Source organism: Coregonus clupeaformis, chromosome 27 (assembly GCF_020615455.1).
Source record: "Coregonus clupeaformis isolate EN_2021a chromosome 27, ASM2061545v1, whole genome shotgun sequence".
Classification (NCBI taxonomy): Eukaryota; Metazoa; Chordata; class Actinopteri; order Salmoniformes; family Salmonidae; genus Coregonus; species Coregonus clupeaformis.
In genome coordinates this window covers 44,303,503-44,316,362 of record NC_059218.1, presented here as the reverse complement: position 1 = coordinate 44,316,362, position 12,860 = coordinate 44,303,503, and the positions used below count along the sequence as shown (strand labels likewise).

Here is a 12,860-nt window from a genome sequence, read left to right as displayed (position 1 = left end):
GCTAGACAGAGAGATGGAGAGAGTAGAGGAGGAGAGAGGAGGGTAGACAGAGAGATGGAGAGAGTAGAGGAGGAGGGTAGACAGAGAGATGGAGAGAGCAGAGGAGGAGAGAGGAGGGTAGACAGAGAGATGGAGAGAGTAGAGGAGGAGGAGAGAGGAGGCTAGACAGAGAGATGGAGAGAGTAGAGGAGGAGGAGAGAGGAGGCTAGACAGAGAGATGGAGAGAGTAGAGGAGGAGGAGAGAGGAGGCTAGACAGAGAGATGGAGAGAGTAGAGGAGGAGAGAGGAGGCTAGACAGAGAGATGGAGAGAGTAGAGGAGGAGAGAGGAGGCTAGACAGAGAGATGGAGAGAGTAGAGGAGGAGGAGAGAGGAGGCTAGACAGAGAGATGGAGAGAGTAGAGGAGGAGGAGAGAGGAGGCTAGACAGAGAGATGGAGAGAGTAGAGGAGGAGGAGAGAGGAGGCTAGACAGAGAGATGGAGAGAGTAGAGGAGGAGGAGGAGAGAGGAGGGTAGACAGAGAGATGGAGAGAGTAGAGGAGGAGAGAGGAGGGTAGACAGAGAGATGGAGAGAGTAGAGGAGGAGGAGAGAGGAGGGTAGACAGAGAGGAGTGGAGGAGGAGGAGGAGGAGAGAGGAGGGTAGACAGAGAGATGGAGAGAGTAGAGGAGGAGGAGAGAGGAGGCTAGACAGAGAGATGGAGAGAGTAGAGGAGGAGGAGAGAGGAGGCTAGACAGAGAGATGGAGAGAGTAGAGGAGGAGGAGAGAGGAGGGTAGACAGAGAGATGGAGAGAGTAGAGGAGGAGGAGAGAGGAGGCTAGACAGAGAGATGGAGAGAGTAGAGGAGGAGGAGAGAGGAGGCTAGACAGAGAGATGGAGAGAGTAGAGGAGGAGAGAGGAGGCTAGACAGAGAGGAGTGGAGGAGAGAGGAGGGTAGACCTAGAGAGGAGTGAAGGAGGAGGAGGAGAGAGGAGGGTAGACAGAGAGATGGAGAGAGTAGAGGAGGAGGAGAGAGGAGGCTAGACAGAGAGATGGAGAGAGTAGAGGAGGAGGAGAGAGGAGGCTAGACAGAGAGATGGAGAGAGTAGAGGGGGAGGAGAGAGGAGGGTAGACAGAGAGATGGAGAGAGTAGAGGAGGAGGAGAGAGGAGGCTAGACAGAGAGATGGAGAGAGTAGAGGGGGAGGAGAGAGGAGGGTAGACAGAGAGATGGAGAGAGTAGAGGAGGAGGAGAGAGGAGGCTACACAGAGAGAGGAGTGAAGGAGGAGGAGGAGAGAGGAGGGTAGACAGAGAGATGGAGAGAGTAGAGGAGGGGTGAAAATGATAGAAGAGAGGTGAAACTAAATTACAGCCCCAACCAGGCTCCCCCTTCTCTCCCCCCTTCTCCCCCTTCTCTCCCCCCTTCTCTCCCGACTTCCTAGTGCTGCCATGGCAACTACTGCGAGGATTGGGATGGCTGGTTCTGTAATGAGTCTTTGTCTTTACACAAACAGACACTATCGTGGCTACAGACAGACAGACTAGCAGACAAACAGACCGACAGACACTATCATAGCTGCCTCCCAAATATGATTAAATGTAGAGCACTATGCATTACATCACTATGCATTACATCACTATGCATTACATCACTATGCATTACATCACAATGCACTACATCACTATGCATTACATCACTATGTACTACATCACTATGCACTACATCACTATGCACTACATCACTATGTACTACATCACTATGCACTACATCACTATGCACTACATCACTATGTACTACATCACTATGCACTACATCACTATGCACTACATCACTATGTACTACATCACTATGCACTACATCACTATGCACTACATCACTATGCACTACATCACTATGCACTACATCTATATGCACTATATCACTATGCACTACATCACTATGCACTACATCACTTTACACTACATCACTATGCATTACATCACTATGTACTACATCACTATGCATTACATCACAATGCACTACATCACTATGCACTGCATCATTATGTACTACATCACTATGTACTACATCACTATGCATTACATCACTATGTACTACATCACTATGCATTACATCACAATGCACTACATCACTATGCACTGCATCATTATGTACTACATCACTATGCACTACATCACTATGCACTACATCACTATGTACTACATCACTATGCACTACATCACTATGCACTACATCACTATGCACTACATCACTATGTACTACATCACTATGCATTACATCACTATGTACTACATCACTATGCACTACATCACTATGTACTACATCACTATGCACTACATCACTATGTACTACATCACTATGCACTACATCACTATGCACTACATCACTATGCACTACATCACTATGTACTACATCACTATGCATTACATCACTATGTACTACATCACTATGCACTACATCACTATGTACTACATCACTATGCACTACATCACTATGTACTACATCACTATGCACTACATCACTTTACACTACATCCCTATGCACTACATCCCTATGCACTACATCCCTATGCACTACATCACTATGTACTACATCACTATGCACTACATCACTATGCATTACATCACTTTACACTACATCACTATGCATTACATCACTATGCACTACATCACTATGCACTACATCACTATGCATTACATCACTATGCACTACATCACTATGCATTACATCACTTTACACTACATCACTATGCACTACATCTATATGTACTATATCACTATGCACTACATCACTATGCACTACATCACTTTACACTACATCACTATGCACTACATCCCTATGCACTACAACACGATGTACTACATCACTATGCATTACATCACAATGCACTACATCACTATGCACTACATCACTATGTACTACATCACTATGCATTACATCACTATGTACTACATCACTATGCATTACATCACAATGCACTGCATCACTATGCACTACATCACTATGCACTACATCACTATGCACTACATCACTATGTACTACATCACTATGCACTACATCACTATGCACTACATCACTATGCACTACATCACTATGCACTACATCACTATGCACTACATCACTAAGCACTACATCACTATGCACTACAACACTATGCACTACATCACTATGCACTACATCACTATGCACTACATCACTATGCATTACATCACTATGCACCCTGGAGAGGAAGAGATAGGAGGGGGCAAGAAGTCTAAAGATGGATAGGCCTTAGAGATGAACAGATCATATAGAGAGGAGAGCAGAGAAGCGAAAGGATAGATGAGATGATTCTCTTTCTCTCCATTTCAGGGTTAGTTCTATAGTATATCAGCAACGATGGTGATGAAGATGTGTGTATTAAATTGTTCTCTCTCTCTCTCTCTCTCTCTCTCTCTCTCTGTAGGAGTCTCAGGGTTCATCTATCTCTCTGGCCTCTACCAAAGTCTGTAGCTCCATGGACGAGGGGGATGGAGGTAAAGAAGGAAGGTTCCCTCCATCTCTCTCTCTCTCTTTCTTCCTTCCATCTTCTCTCTTCTCTTTTGTTCTCCTTGTCCCCCACTCTGTCTAACTTCCTCTCTATCACTCTTTCTCTCCATTTCCTCTTAATCTTTGAACACCTTAACACCTCTAACTGTTATTTTCTCTCTCTCTCTCTCTCTCTCTCTCTCTCTCTCTCTCTCTCTCTCTCTCTCTCCCCCTCCCCTCCCTCTCCCCTCTCGCTCTCCCCCTTTCTCTCCCTCTCTCTCCCTCCCTCCTCTCTCTCTCTCCTCCCCCTCCCTCTCTCTCTCTCTCTCTCTCCTCTCCCCCTCCCTCTCCCCCTCTCTCTCTCTCTCTCTCTCTCTCCCTCCTCCAGCTGAGTCAGTAGTAGAGGATGATATCCCAGCGGTGCCTGCCTCCATATCGGAGCGCTACAGAGTTGGACGTACGTTGGGAGACGGTAACTTTGCGGTGGTCCGGGAATGTGTGGAACACTCCACAGGCCGGGAATATGCCCTGAAGATCATTAACAAGGGCCGATGCCGGGGGAAGGTGAGGAGGGAAGGGGGTAACATGGGGGGGGTAACAGAGGGGGTGACATGGGGGTAACGGGGGGGGGGGTTAACAGGGGGTAAAAGGAGCAAGGTTAGGGGGAAAGGTGGTCAATATAGGTAGGGTGGTAGGGGGCACAAAGGGGGGGCAGGGAGAAGTGAGGGGGGGCAGGGAGAAGTGAGGGGGCAGGGAGAAGTGAGGGGGGCAGGGAGAAGGGGGGGGAGGGAGAAGTGAGGGGAGGGCAGGGAGAAGTGAGGGGGGGCCAGGGAGAAGTGAGGGGGGCAGGGAGAAGTGAGGGGGGCCAGGGAGAAGTGAGGGGGGCAGGGAGAAGTGAGGGTGGCAGGGAGAAGTGAGGGGGGCAGGAGAAGTGAGGGGGGGGCCAGGGACAAGTGAGGGGGGGCAGGAGAAGTGAGGGTGGGAAGAGAGAAGTAGGGGGCAGGGAGAAGTGAGGGGGGGCAGGAAGAAGTGAGGGGGCAGGGAGAAGTGAGGGGGGGCAGGGAGAAGTGAGGGGGGGCAGGGAGAAGTGAGGGGGGCAGGAAGAAGTGAGGGGGGCAGGGAGAAGTAAGGGGGGCAGGGAGAAGTGAGGGGGCGCCAGGGAGAAGTGAGGGGGGGGGGCAGGGAGAAGTGAGGGGGGAAAGTGAGGGGGGGCAGGGAGAAGTGAGGGGGTCAGGGAGAAGTGAGGGGGGCAGGGAGAAGTGAGGGGGCAGGGAGAAGGGGGGGAGGGAGAAGTGAGGGGAGGGCAGGGAGAAGTGAGGGGGGCCAGGGAGAAGTGAGGGGGGGCAGGGAGAAGTGAGGGGGCCAGGAGAAGTGAGGGGGGGCAGTGAGAAGTGAGGGTGGCAGGGAGAAATGAGGGGGCAGGGAGAAGTGAGGGGGGCCAGGGACAAGTGAGGGGGCAGGGAGAAGTGAGGGTGGAAGAGAGAAGTAGGGGGGGCAGGGAGAAGTGAGGGGGCAGGAAGAAGTGAGGGGGGCAGGGAGAAGTGAGGGGGGCAGGGAGAAGTGAGGGGGGCAGGGAGAAGTGAGGGGGGCAGGGAGAAGTGAGGGTGGGCACGGAGAAGTAAGGTGGGGGCAGGGAGAAGTGAGGGGGGAGCCAGGGAGAAGTGAGGGGGGGGGCAGGGAGAAGTGAGGGGGGAAAGTGAGGGGGGGCAGGGAGAAGTGAGGGGGGGTCAGGGAGAAGTGAGGGGGGGTCAGGGAGCAGGTGGAAAATGGAGGGGGGGTGCAATAAGGGTGGGAGGTTATTTTACAGGGTAATCACAAGTCCACATTCAAGATTCATTATATCATTTGTAGGTATTTTGTTGGGCTGAAGTGTTGCTAAGTGGTTGTTATCTGACTATCTCCTCTTCCTCCTCCCTCTCCTCCTCCTCCTCTTCCTCCTCCTCCTTCTCCTCCCCCCATCAGGAGCATATGATCCAGAATGAGGTAGCCATCCTGAGGAGGGTGAAACACCCTAACATTGTTCTGCTGATCGAGGAGATGGACACCTACAGCGAGCTCTACCTGGTCATGGAGCTGGTCAAGGTACGCAACGCTAGGGGTGTGTGTGTGTGTGTGTGTGTGTGTGTGTGTGTGTGTGCGTGTGTGTGCGTGTGTGTGCGTGTGTGTGCGTGTGTGTGTGTGTGTGCGTGTGTGTGCGTGTGTTGAATTCGAGGTGCCATTCAAGGAACCCAAGGACACAGTACAATAAAACACAAAGAAAAAAAGAACAAAGCAAAGATTGTTTGAACCATAAACCAGATTTACTACTGCACTTCCACTGGTGCAGGGCCGGCTCTAGCCTTTAGGGGTCATGTTAATATGATATCTGAGTGAGAATGACTAACAAAATCCAGTGGGGATCCCCCTGGAGGTCAAGGCTCCTCCTCGGACATGATTACTACAAATTTTTTTTTAGCTGACATGGCTAATTGAGTGACTGTCAGAGACTGTCATAACGAGAGGAAAACTGCTGATGCACAACCACATTTGGAACTTTGTACCTCGTGTATTCTACTATTCTACTATTCTACTATTCTACTATTCTACTATTCTATTCTATTATTTGTACCTTGTGTATTCTACTATTCTAACTCAACAGTAAGTTGAGACCCCGACTGAGTTCCTCACCAGTGATGCATATTGTTAATAATGTCTTTGTGTTGTGTGGGAGCTTGCCTTCAGAAAGTATTCACACCCCTGAATTTAAAATGGTTTAAATTTAGATTTTGTGTCACTGGCCTACTTTTATGTTTTTATAAATTAATTAAAAATGAAAAGCTGAAATGTCTTGAGTGATTAAGTATTCAACCCCTTTGTTATGGCAAGCCTAAATATGTTCACATAATAAGTTGCATGGACTCACTCTGTGTGCAATAATAGTGTTTAACCTGATTTTTTTTATTTAACTTGGCAAAGTCAGTTAAGAACAAATTCTTATTTACAATGACGGCCTACCCCGGCCAACGCTGGGCCAATTGTGCGCCACCCTATGGGACTCCCAATCACGGCCGGATTGTGAAACTGTGATGAGGTGATGTTGAAGGAGTCAGGCGCAGGAGGGTAAATCACGGAATAACACGCTTTATTCCGTAACCACAGAGTTACGCAGGAATGCGTCAAAACACTCCAGTGCGCAAAACAGGCGCACTGGAAAATACAAGGCACACAGGAAAATATCCCGGCGATACAAAATACAAGAAGCTCCACCCATCTCCACAATAAACAATCACACACAAAGACAAGGGGGCAGAGGGAACACTTATACAGGTACTGATGAGGGGGATATGAACCAGGTGTGTGTAATAAACAAGACAAAACAAATGGAATGATGAGAGGCTAGAAGGCCGGTGACGACGAATGCCGAAGCCTGCCCGAACAAGGAGACGAGGCAGCTTCGGAGGAAGTCGTGACAGATACAGCCTGGAATTGAACCGGGGTCTGTAGTGATGCCTCTAGCACTGAGATGCAGTGCCTTAGACCCCTGCGCCACTCGGGAGCCCAAAATGACTACCTCATATCTGTACCCCACACATACAATTATCTGTAAGGCACCTCAGTCGAGCAGTGAACTTCAAACACAGGCACCAGGGAGGTTGTCAAATGTCTCGCAAAGAAGGACACCTATTGGTAGATTGTCAAAAAATCAAAAAATAAGCAGACATTGAATATCCCTTTGATCATGGTGAAGTTATTAATTACACATTGGATGGTGTATCAATACACCCAGTCACTACAAAGATGGAGGCGTCCTTCCTAACTCAGTTGGCGGAGAGGAAAGAAACCGCTCAGGGATTTCACCATGAGGACAATGGTGACTTTAAAACAGTTACAGAGTTTAATGGCTGTGATAGGAGAAAACTGAGGTTGGATCAATATCATTGTAGTTACTCCACAATACTAACCTAAATGACAGAGTGAAACGAAGGAAGCCTGTACAGAATAAAAAATATTCCAAAACATGCATCCTGTTTGCAATAAGGCACTAAAGTATGACTGTAAAAAAAAAAAGGCAAATAAATTAACTTTGTCCTGAATACAAAGCGTTATGTTTGGGGCAAATCCACCACAACACAATACTGAGTATCACCCCTTCATATTTTCAAGCATGGTGGTGGCTGCATCATGTTATGGGTATGCTTGTTATTGGCAAGGGAGTTTTTTGGGATAAAAATAAATGAAATAGAGCTAAGCACAGAAAAAACCTGGTTCAGTCTGCTTTCCAATAAGAACCATAAAGGGCAATGTGGCAATCTCTCTCTCGCTCTCATCTCTGTCCTCTCCTTTGTTCTCCCTCCCTCCCTCCCTCCCTCCCTTTCTGTGTGTGCAGGGCTGGCTCCAGGCATAAGAGGTTGCTTAGGGCCCCTTTCAGCAGGACAATCACCTAAAACACAAGGCCAAATATACACTGGAGTTGCTTCCCAAGACGACATTGAATGTTCCTAAGTCGACTAGTTACAGTTTCGACTTAAATCAGCTTGAAAATCTATGGCAAGACTTGAAAATGGCTGTCTAGCAATGATCAACAACCAACTTGACAGAGCTTGAATACTTTTTTTAACAATAATGCGCAAATATTGTACAATCCAGTTGTGCAAAGCTCTTAGAGACGTACCCAGAAAGACTCACAGCTGTAATCGCTGCCAAAGGTGATTCTAACATGTACTGATTCATGGGTTTGAATACTTAATTAAATGAGATATTTCAGTATTTCATTTTCAATACATTTGCAAAAATTTCTAAAACATGTTTTCACTTTGTCATTATTAACTATTGTGTGTAGATGGGTGAAAAAACAACAATATTTTATCCATTTTGAATTCAGGCTGTAACACAACAAAATGTGGATTTAATCAAGGTGTATGAATACTTTCTGAAGGCACTGTGTATATATATATATATATATATATATATATATATATATATATATATATATATATATATATATATATATATATATATATATATATATTATATATATATATATATTTTCTTTTGGTCGAGGCCCCGTAGCGGTCAGGGGCCCTAAGCAACCTCTTATGCCTGGAGCCAGCCCTGCACACACAGAAAGGGAGGGAGGGAGGGAGGGAGGGAGAACAAAGGAGAGGACAGAGATGAGAGCGAGAGAGAGATTGCCACATTGCCCTTTATGGTTCTGAGGTCTGGGGTCCGCTCACCAACCAAGAATTCACAAAATGGGACAAACACCAAATTGAGACTCTGCATGCAGAATTCTGCAAAAACATCCTCCGTGTACAACGTAAAACACCAAATAATGCATGCAGAGCAGAATTAGGCCAATACCCGCTAATTATCAAAATCCAGAAAAGAGCCGTTAAATTCTATAACCACTTAAAAGGAAGCGATTCCCAAACCTTCCATAACAAAGCCATCACCTACAGAGAGATTAACTTGGAGAAGAGTCCCTAAGTAAGCTTGTCCTGGGGCTCTGTTCACAAACACAAACAGACCCCACACAGCCCCAGGACAACAACAACAACAACAACAACACAATTAGACCCAACCAAATCATGAGAAAACAAAAAGAGAATTACTTGACACATTGGAAAGAACAAACAAATAAACAGAGCAAACTAGAATGCTATTTGGCCCTAAACAGAGAGTACACAGTGGCAGAATACCTGACCACTGTGACTGACCCAAACTTAAGGAAAGCTTTGACTATGTACAGACTCAGTGAGCATAGCCTTGCTATTGAGAAAGGCCGCCGTAGGCAGACCTGGCTCTCAAGAGAAGACAGGCTATGTGCACACTGCCCACAAAATGAGGTGGAAACTGAGCTGCACTTCCTAACCTCCTGCCAAATGTATGACCATATTAGAGACACATATTTCCCTCAGATTACAGCGATCCACAAAGAATTCGAAAACAAACCCAATTTTGAAAAACTCCCTTATCTACTGGGTGAAAAACCAGTGTGCCATCACAGCTGCAAGATTTGTGACCTGTTGCCACAAGAAAAGGGCAACCAGTGAAGAACAAACACCATTGTAAATACAACCCATATTTATGTTTATTTATTTTCCCATTTGTACTTTAACTATTTGCACATTGTTACAACACGGTATATATACATAATATGACATTTGAAATGTCTTTATTCTTTTGAAACTTCTGAGTGTAATGTTTACTGTTAATATTTATTGTTTATTTCACTTTTGTTTACTATCTACTTCACTTGCTTTGGCAATGTTAACACATGTTTCCCATGCCAATAAAGCCCTTAAATTGAATTGAAATTGAATTGCATTGAGAGAGAGAGAACAAAGGAGAGGACAGAGATGAGAGAGAGAGAGAGAGAGAGAGAGAACAAAGGAGAGGACAGAGATGAGAGAGAGAGAGAGAGAGAGATAGAACAAAGGAGAGGACAGAGATGAGAGAGAGAGAGAGAGAGAGAGAGAGAGAGAGAGAGAGAGAGAGAGAGAGAGAGAGAACAAAGGAGAGGACAGAGATGAGAGAGAGAGAGAGAGAGAGAGAGAGAGAGAGAGAGAGAGAGAGAGAGAGAGAGAACAAAGGAGAGGACAGAGATGAGAGAGAGAACAAAGGAGAGGACAGAGATGAGAGAGAGAGAGAGAGAGAGAGAGAGAGAGAACAAAGGAGAGGGCAGAGATGATAGAGAGAGAACAAAGGAGAGGACAGAGATGATAGAGAGAGAGAGAGAGAGAGAGAGAGTGATTGAGGAAGGCTGCAGGCACAGTTACAGTGAGGGAAAAAAGTATTTGATCCCCTGCTGCTTTTGTACGTTTGCCCACTGACAAAGACATGATCAGTCTATAATTTTAATGGTAGGTTTATTTGAACAGTGTGAGACAGAATAACAACAAAAAATCCAGAAAAACGCATGTCAAAAATGTTATAAATTGATTTGCATTTTAATGAGGGAAATAAGTATTTGACCCCTCTGAAAAACATGACTTAGTACTTGGTGGCAAAACCCTTGTTGGCAATCACAGAGGTCAGACGTTTCATGTAGTTGGCCACCAGGTTTGCGCACATCTCAGGAGGGATTTTGTTCCACTCCTCTTTGCAGATCTTCTCCAAGTCATTAAGGTTTCGAGGCTGACGTTTGGCAACTCGAACCTTCAGCTCCCTCCACAGATTTTCTATGGGATTAAGGTCTGGAGACTGGCTAGGCCACTCCAGGACCTTAATGTGCTTCTTCTTGAGCCACTCCTTTGTTGCCTTGGCCGTGTGTTTTGGGTCATTGTCATGCTGGAATACCCATCCACAACCCATTTTCAATGCCCTGGCTGAGGGAAGGAGGTTCTCACCCAAGATTTGACGGTACATGGCCCCGTCCATCGTCCCTTTGATGCGGTGAAGTTGTCCTGTCCCCTTAGCAGAAAAACACCCCCAATGCACAATGTTTCCACCTCCATGTTTGACAGTGGGGATGGTGTTCTTGGGGTCATAGGCAGCATTCCTCCTCCTCCAAACACGGCGAGTTGAGTTGATGCCAAAGATCTCGATTTTGGTCTCATCTGACCACAACACTTTCACCCAGTTCTCCTCTGAATCATTCAGATGTTCATTGGCAAACTTCAGACGGCCCTGTACATGTGCTTTCTTGAGCAGGGGGATCTTGCGGGCGCTGCAGAATTTCAGTCCTTCACGGCGTAGTGTGTTACCAATTGTTTTCTTGGTAACTATGGTCCCAGCTGCCTTGAGATCATTGACAAGATCCTCCCGTGTAGTTCTGGGCTGATTCCTCACCGTTCTCATGATCATTGCAACTCCACGAGGTGAGCTCTTGCATGGAGCACCAGGCCGAGGGAGATTGACAGTTATTTTGTGTTTCTTCCATTTGCGAATAATCGCACCAACTGTTGTCACCTTCTCACCAAGCTGCTTGGCGATGGTCTTGTAGCCCATTCCAGCCTTGTGTAGGTCTACAATCTTGTCCCTGATATCCTTGGAGAGCTCTTTGGTCTTGGCCATGTTGGAGAGTTTGGAATCTGATTGATTGATTGCTTCTGTGGACAGGTGTCTTTTATACAGGTAACAAACTGAGATTAGGAGCACTCCCTTTAAGAGTGTGCTCCTAATCTCAGCTCGTTACCTGTATAAAAGACACCTGGGAGGCAGAAATCTTTCTGATTGAGAGGGGGTCAAATACTTATTTCCCTCATTAAAATGCAAATCAATTTATAACATTTTTGACATGCGTTTTTCTGGATTTTTTTGTTGTTATTCTGTCTCTCACTGTTCAAATAAACCTACAATTAAAATTATAGACTGATCATGTCTTTCTCAGTGGGCAAACTTACAAAATCAGCAGGGGATCAAATACTTTTTTCCCTCACTGTACAGGAGGAGACTTGACAGTTACAGGAGGAGACTTGATAGTTACAGGAGGAGACTTGACAATGACTGTGTGTCTCTAAACCTGTAAGTCTCAGTGTGTGTGTCAGTCTGTGTGGAGCCAGGCCCTATTTTAAGCTTCTGCTCCACTTGTGTATGCATTATAGTCGCGCTGGTTGGCAAGACTATAGTATGCATTGGTTGAAGCTCAATGTTAAATTCAAAAATCTCCCTACCCTCATTTCTAAGCCAATATGACACCAATGTCGATGGAACTTTCGCAAATCAACTTGGATTGGAAGAACACAATGCACGCCCCTCCTCTCATCATGCTCCGTCCGGCCGTTACCGAGAACCACCGGATCGTTAGCATTAGGGTCGTCAGTCAATGTTTTGCCCAAACCTAGCTCAAATTCTAGACGTCGGATTAAAAGGAAGAGAAGGAAAAGGAAGAGAAGGAAGAGTCCATAATGTGACCATTAGACTTTGATCCATTTTGGACTGACTAAGTTTGTAGGTGCAATGGTTTTTTTTTTTATCGCTCTCACATGCACATTTCAGCCCAATAAAAACCAACGATGTGCTACATTTTTGTAACATTTGACAATACTAACATGTTTTCAGCTGAATCTCAAAGTTCTAAAACTGGGCGCAAGAGTAGCAGCTAGCTAGTAGAAGGCTAGCAGCTGTAGCTAGCTAGCTAACATCCGTTTTATGAGAAGGAAAAGGGAAGGTAGCTAGTTAGCTAGGTATATTTTACTATGGAAGATTTTTCATATGGCTGAAGTCATCTGTGCAAACTGCTGACCTGGACACTTGCGTGTAATCAGAGCACAAACAAATAAGATAGCGAATGTCATTGGCTGCTATTATGGTCAGTTAGATACACCAAACTTTGGGAACATTGGGAAAACTGCCACGCTTCCTAATTTATAATACATGCACACACCAGAACAGACGATAGAAGATCCAGAGCAAATTCTATCCCTTACCTTACGCATTAATTCAGTACAGCACTG

At 45.9% G+C, this 12,860-nt stretch overlaps 1 protein-coding gene across 5 annotated transcripts in view; it reads left to right on the top strand.

The window, feature by feature from the left end:
- Positions 1 to 12,860, top strand: part of dclk1a (doublecortin-like kinase 1a) — a 186,072-nt gene that overhangs the window by 155,401 nt on the left and 17,811 nt on the right. For all 5 annotated transcript variants that reach the window (XM_045208230.1, XM_045208229.1, XM_045208232.1 and 2 more), the window contains 3 exons: positions 3,422 to 3,491; positions 3,872 to 4,047; positions 5,446 to 5,565. In XM_045208230.1, coding sequence (XP_045064165.1) covers positions 3,422 to 3,491; positions 3,872 to 4,047; positions 5,446 to 5,565 — 366 coding nt within the window. The remainder of the gene's footprint in view (positions 1 to 3,421; positions 3,492 to 3,871; positions 4,048 to 5,445; positions 5,566 to 12,860) is intronic.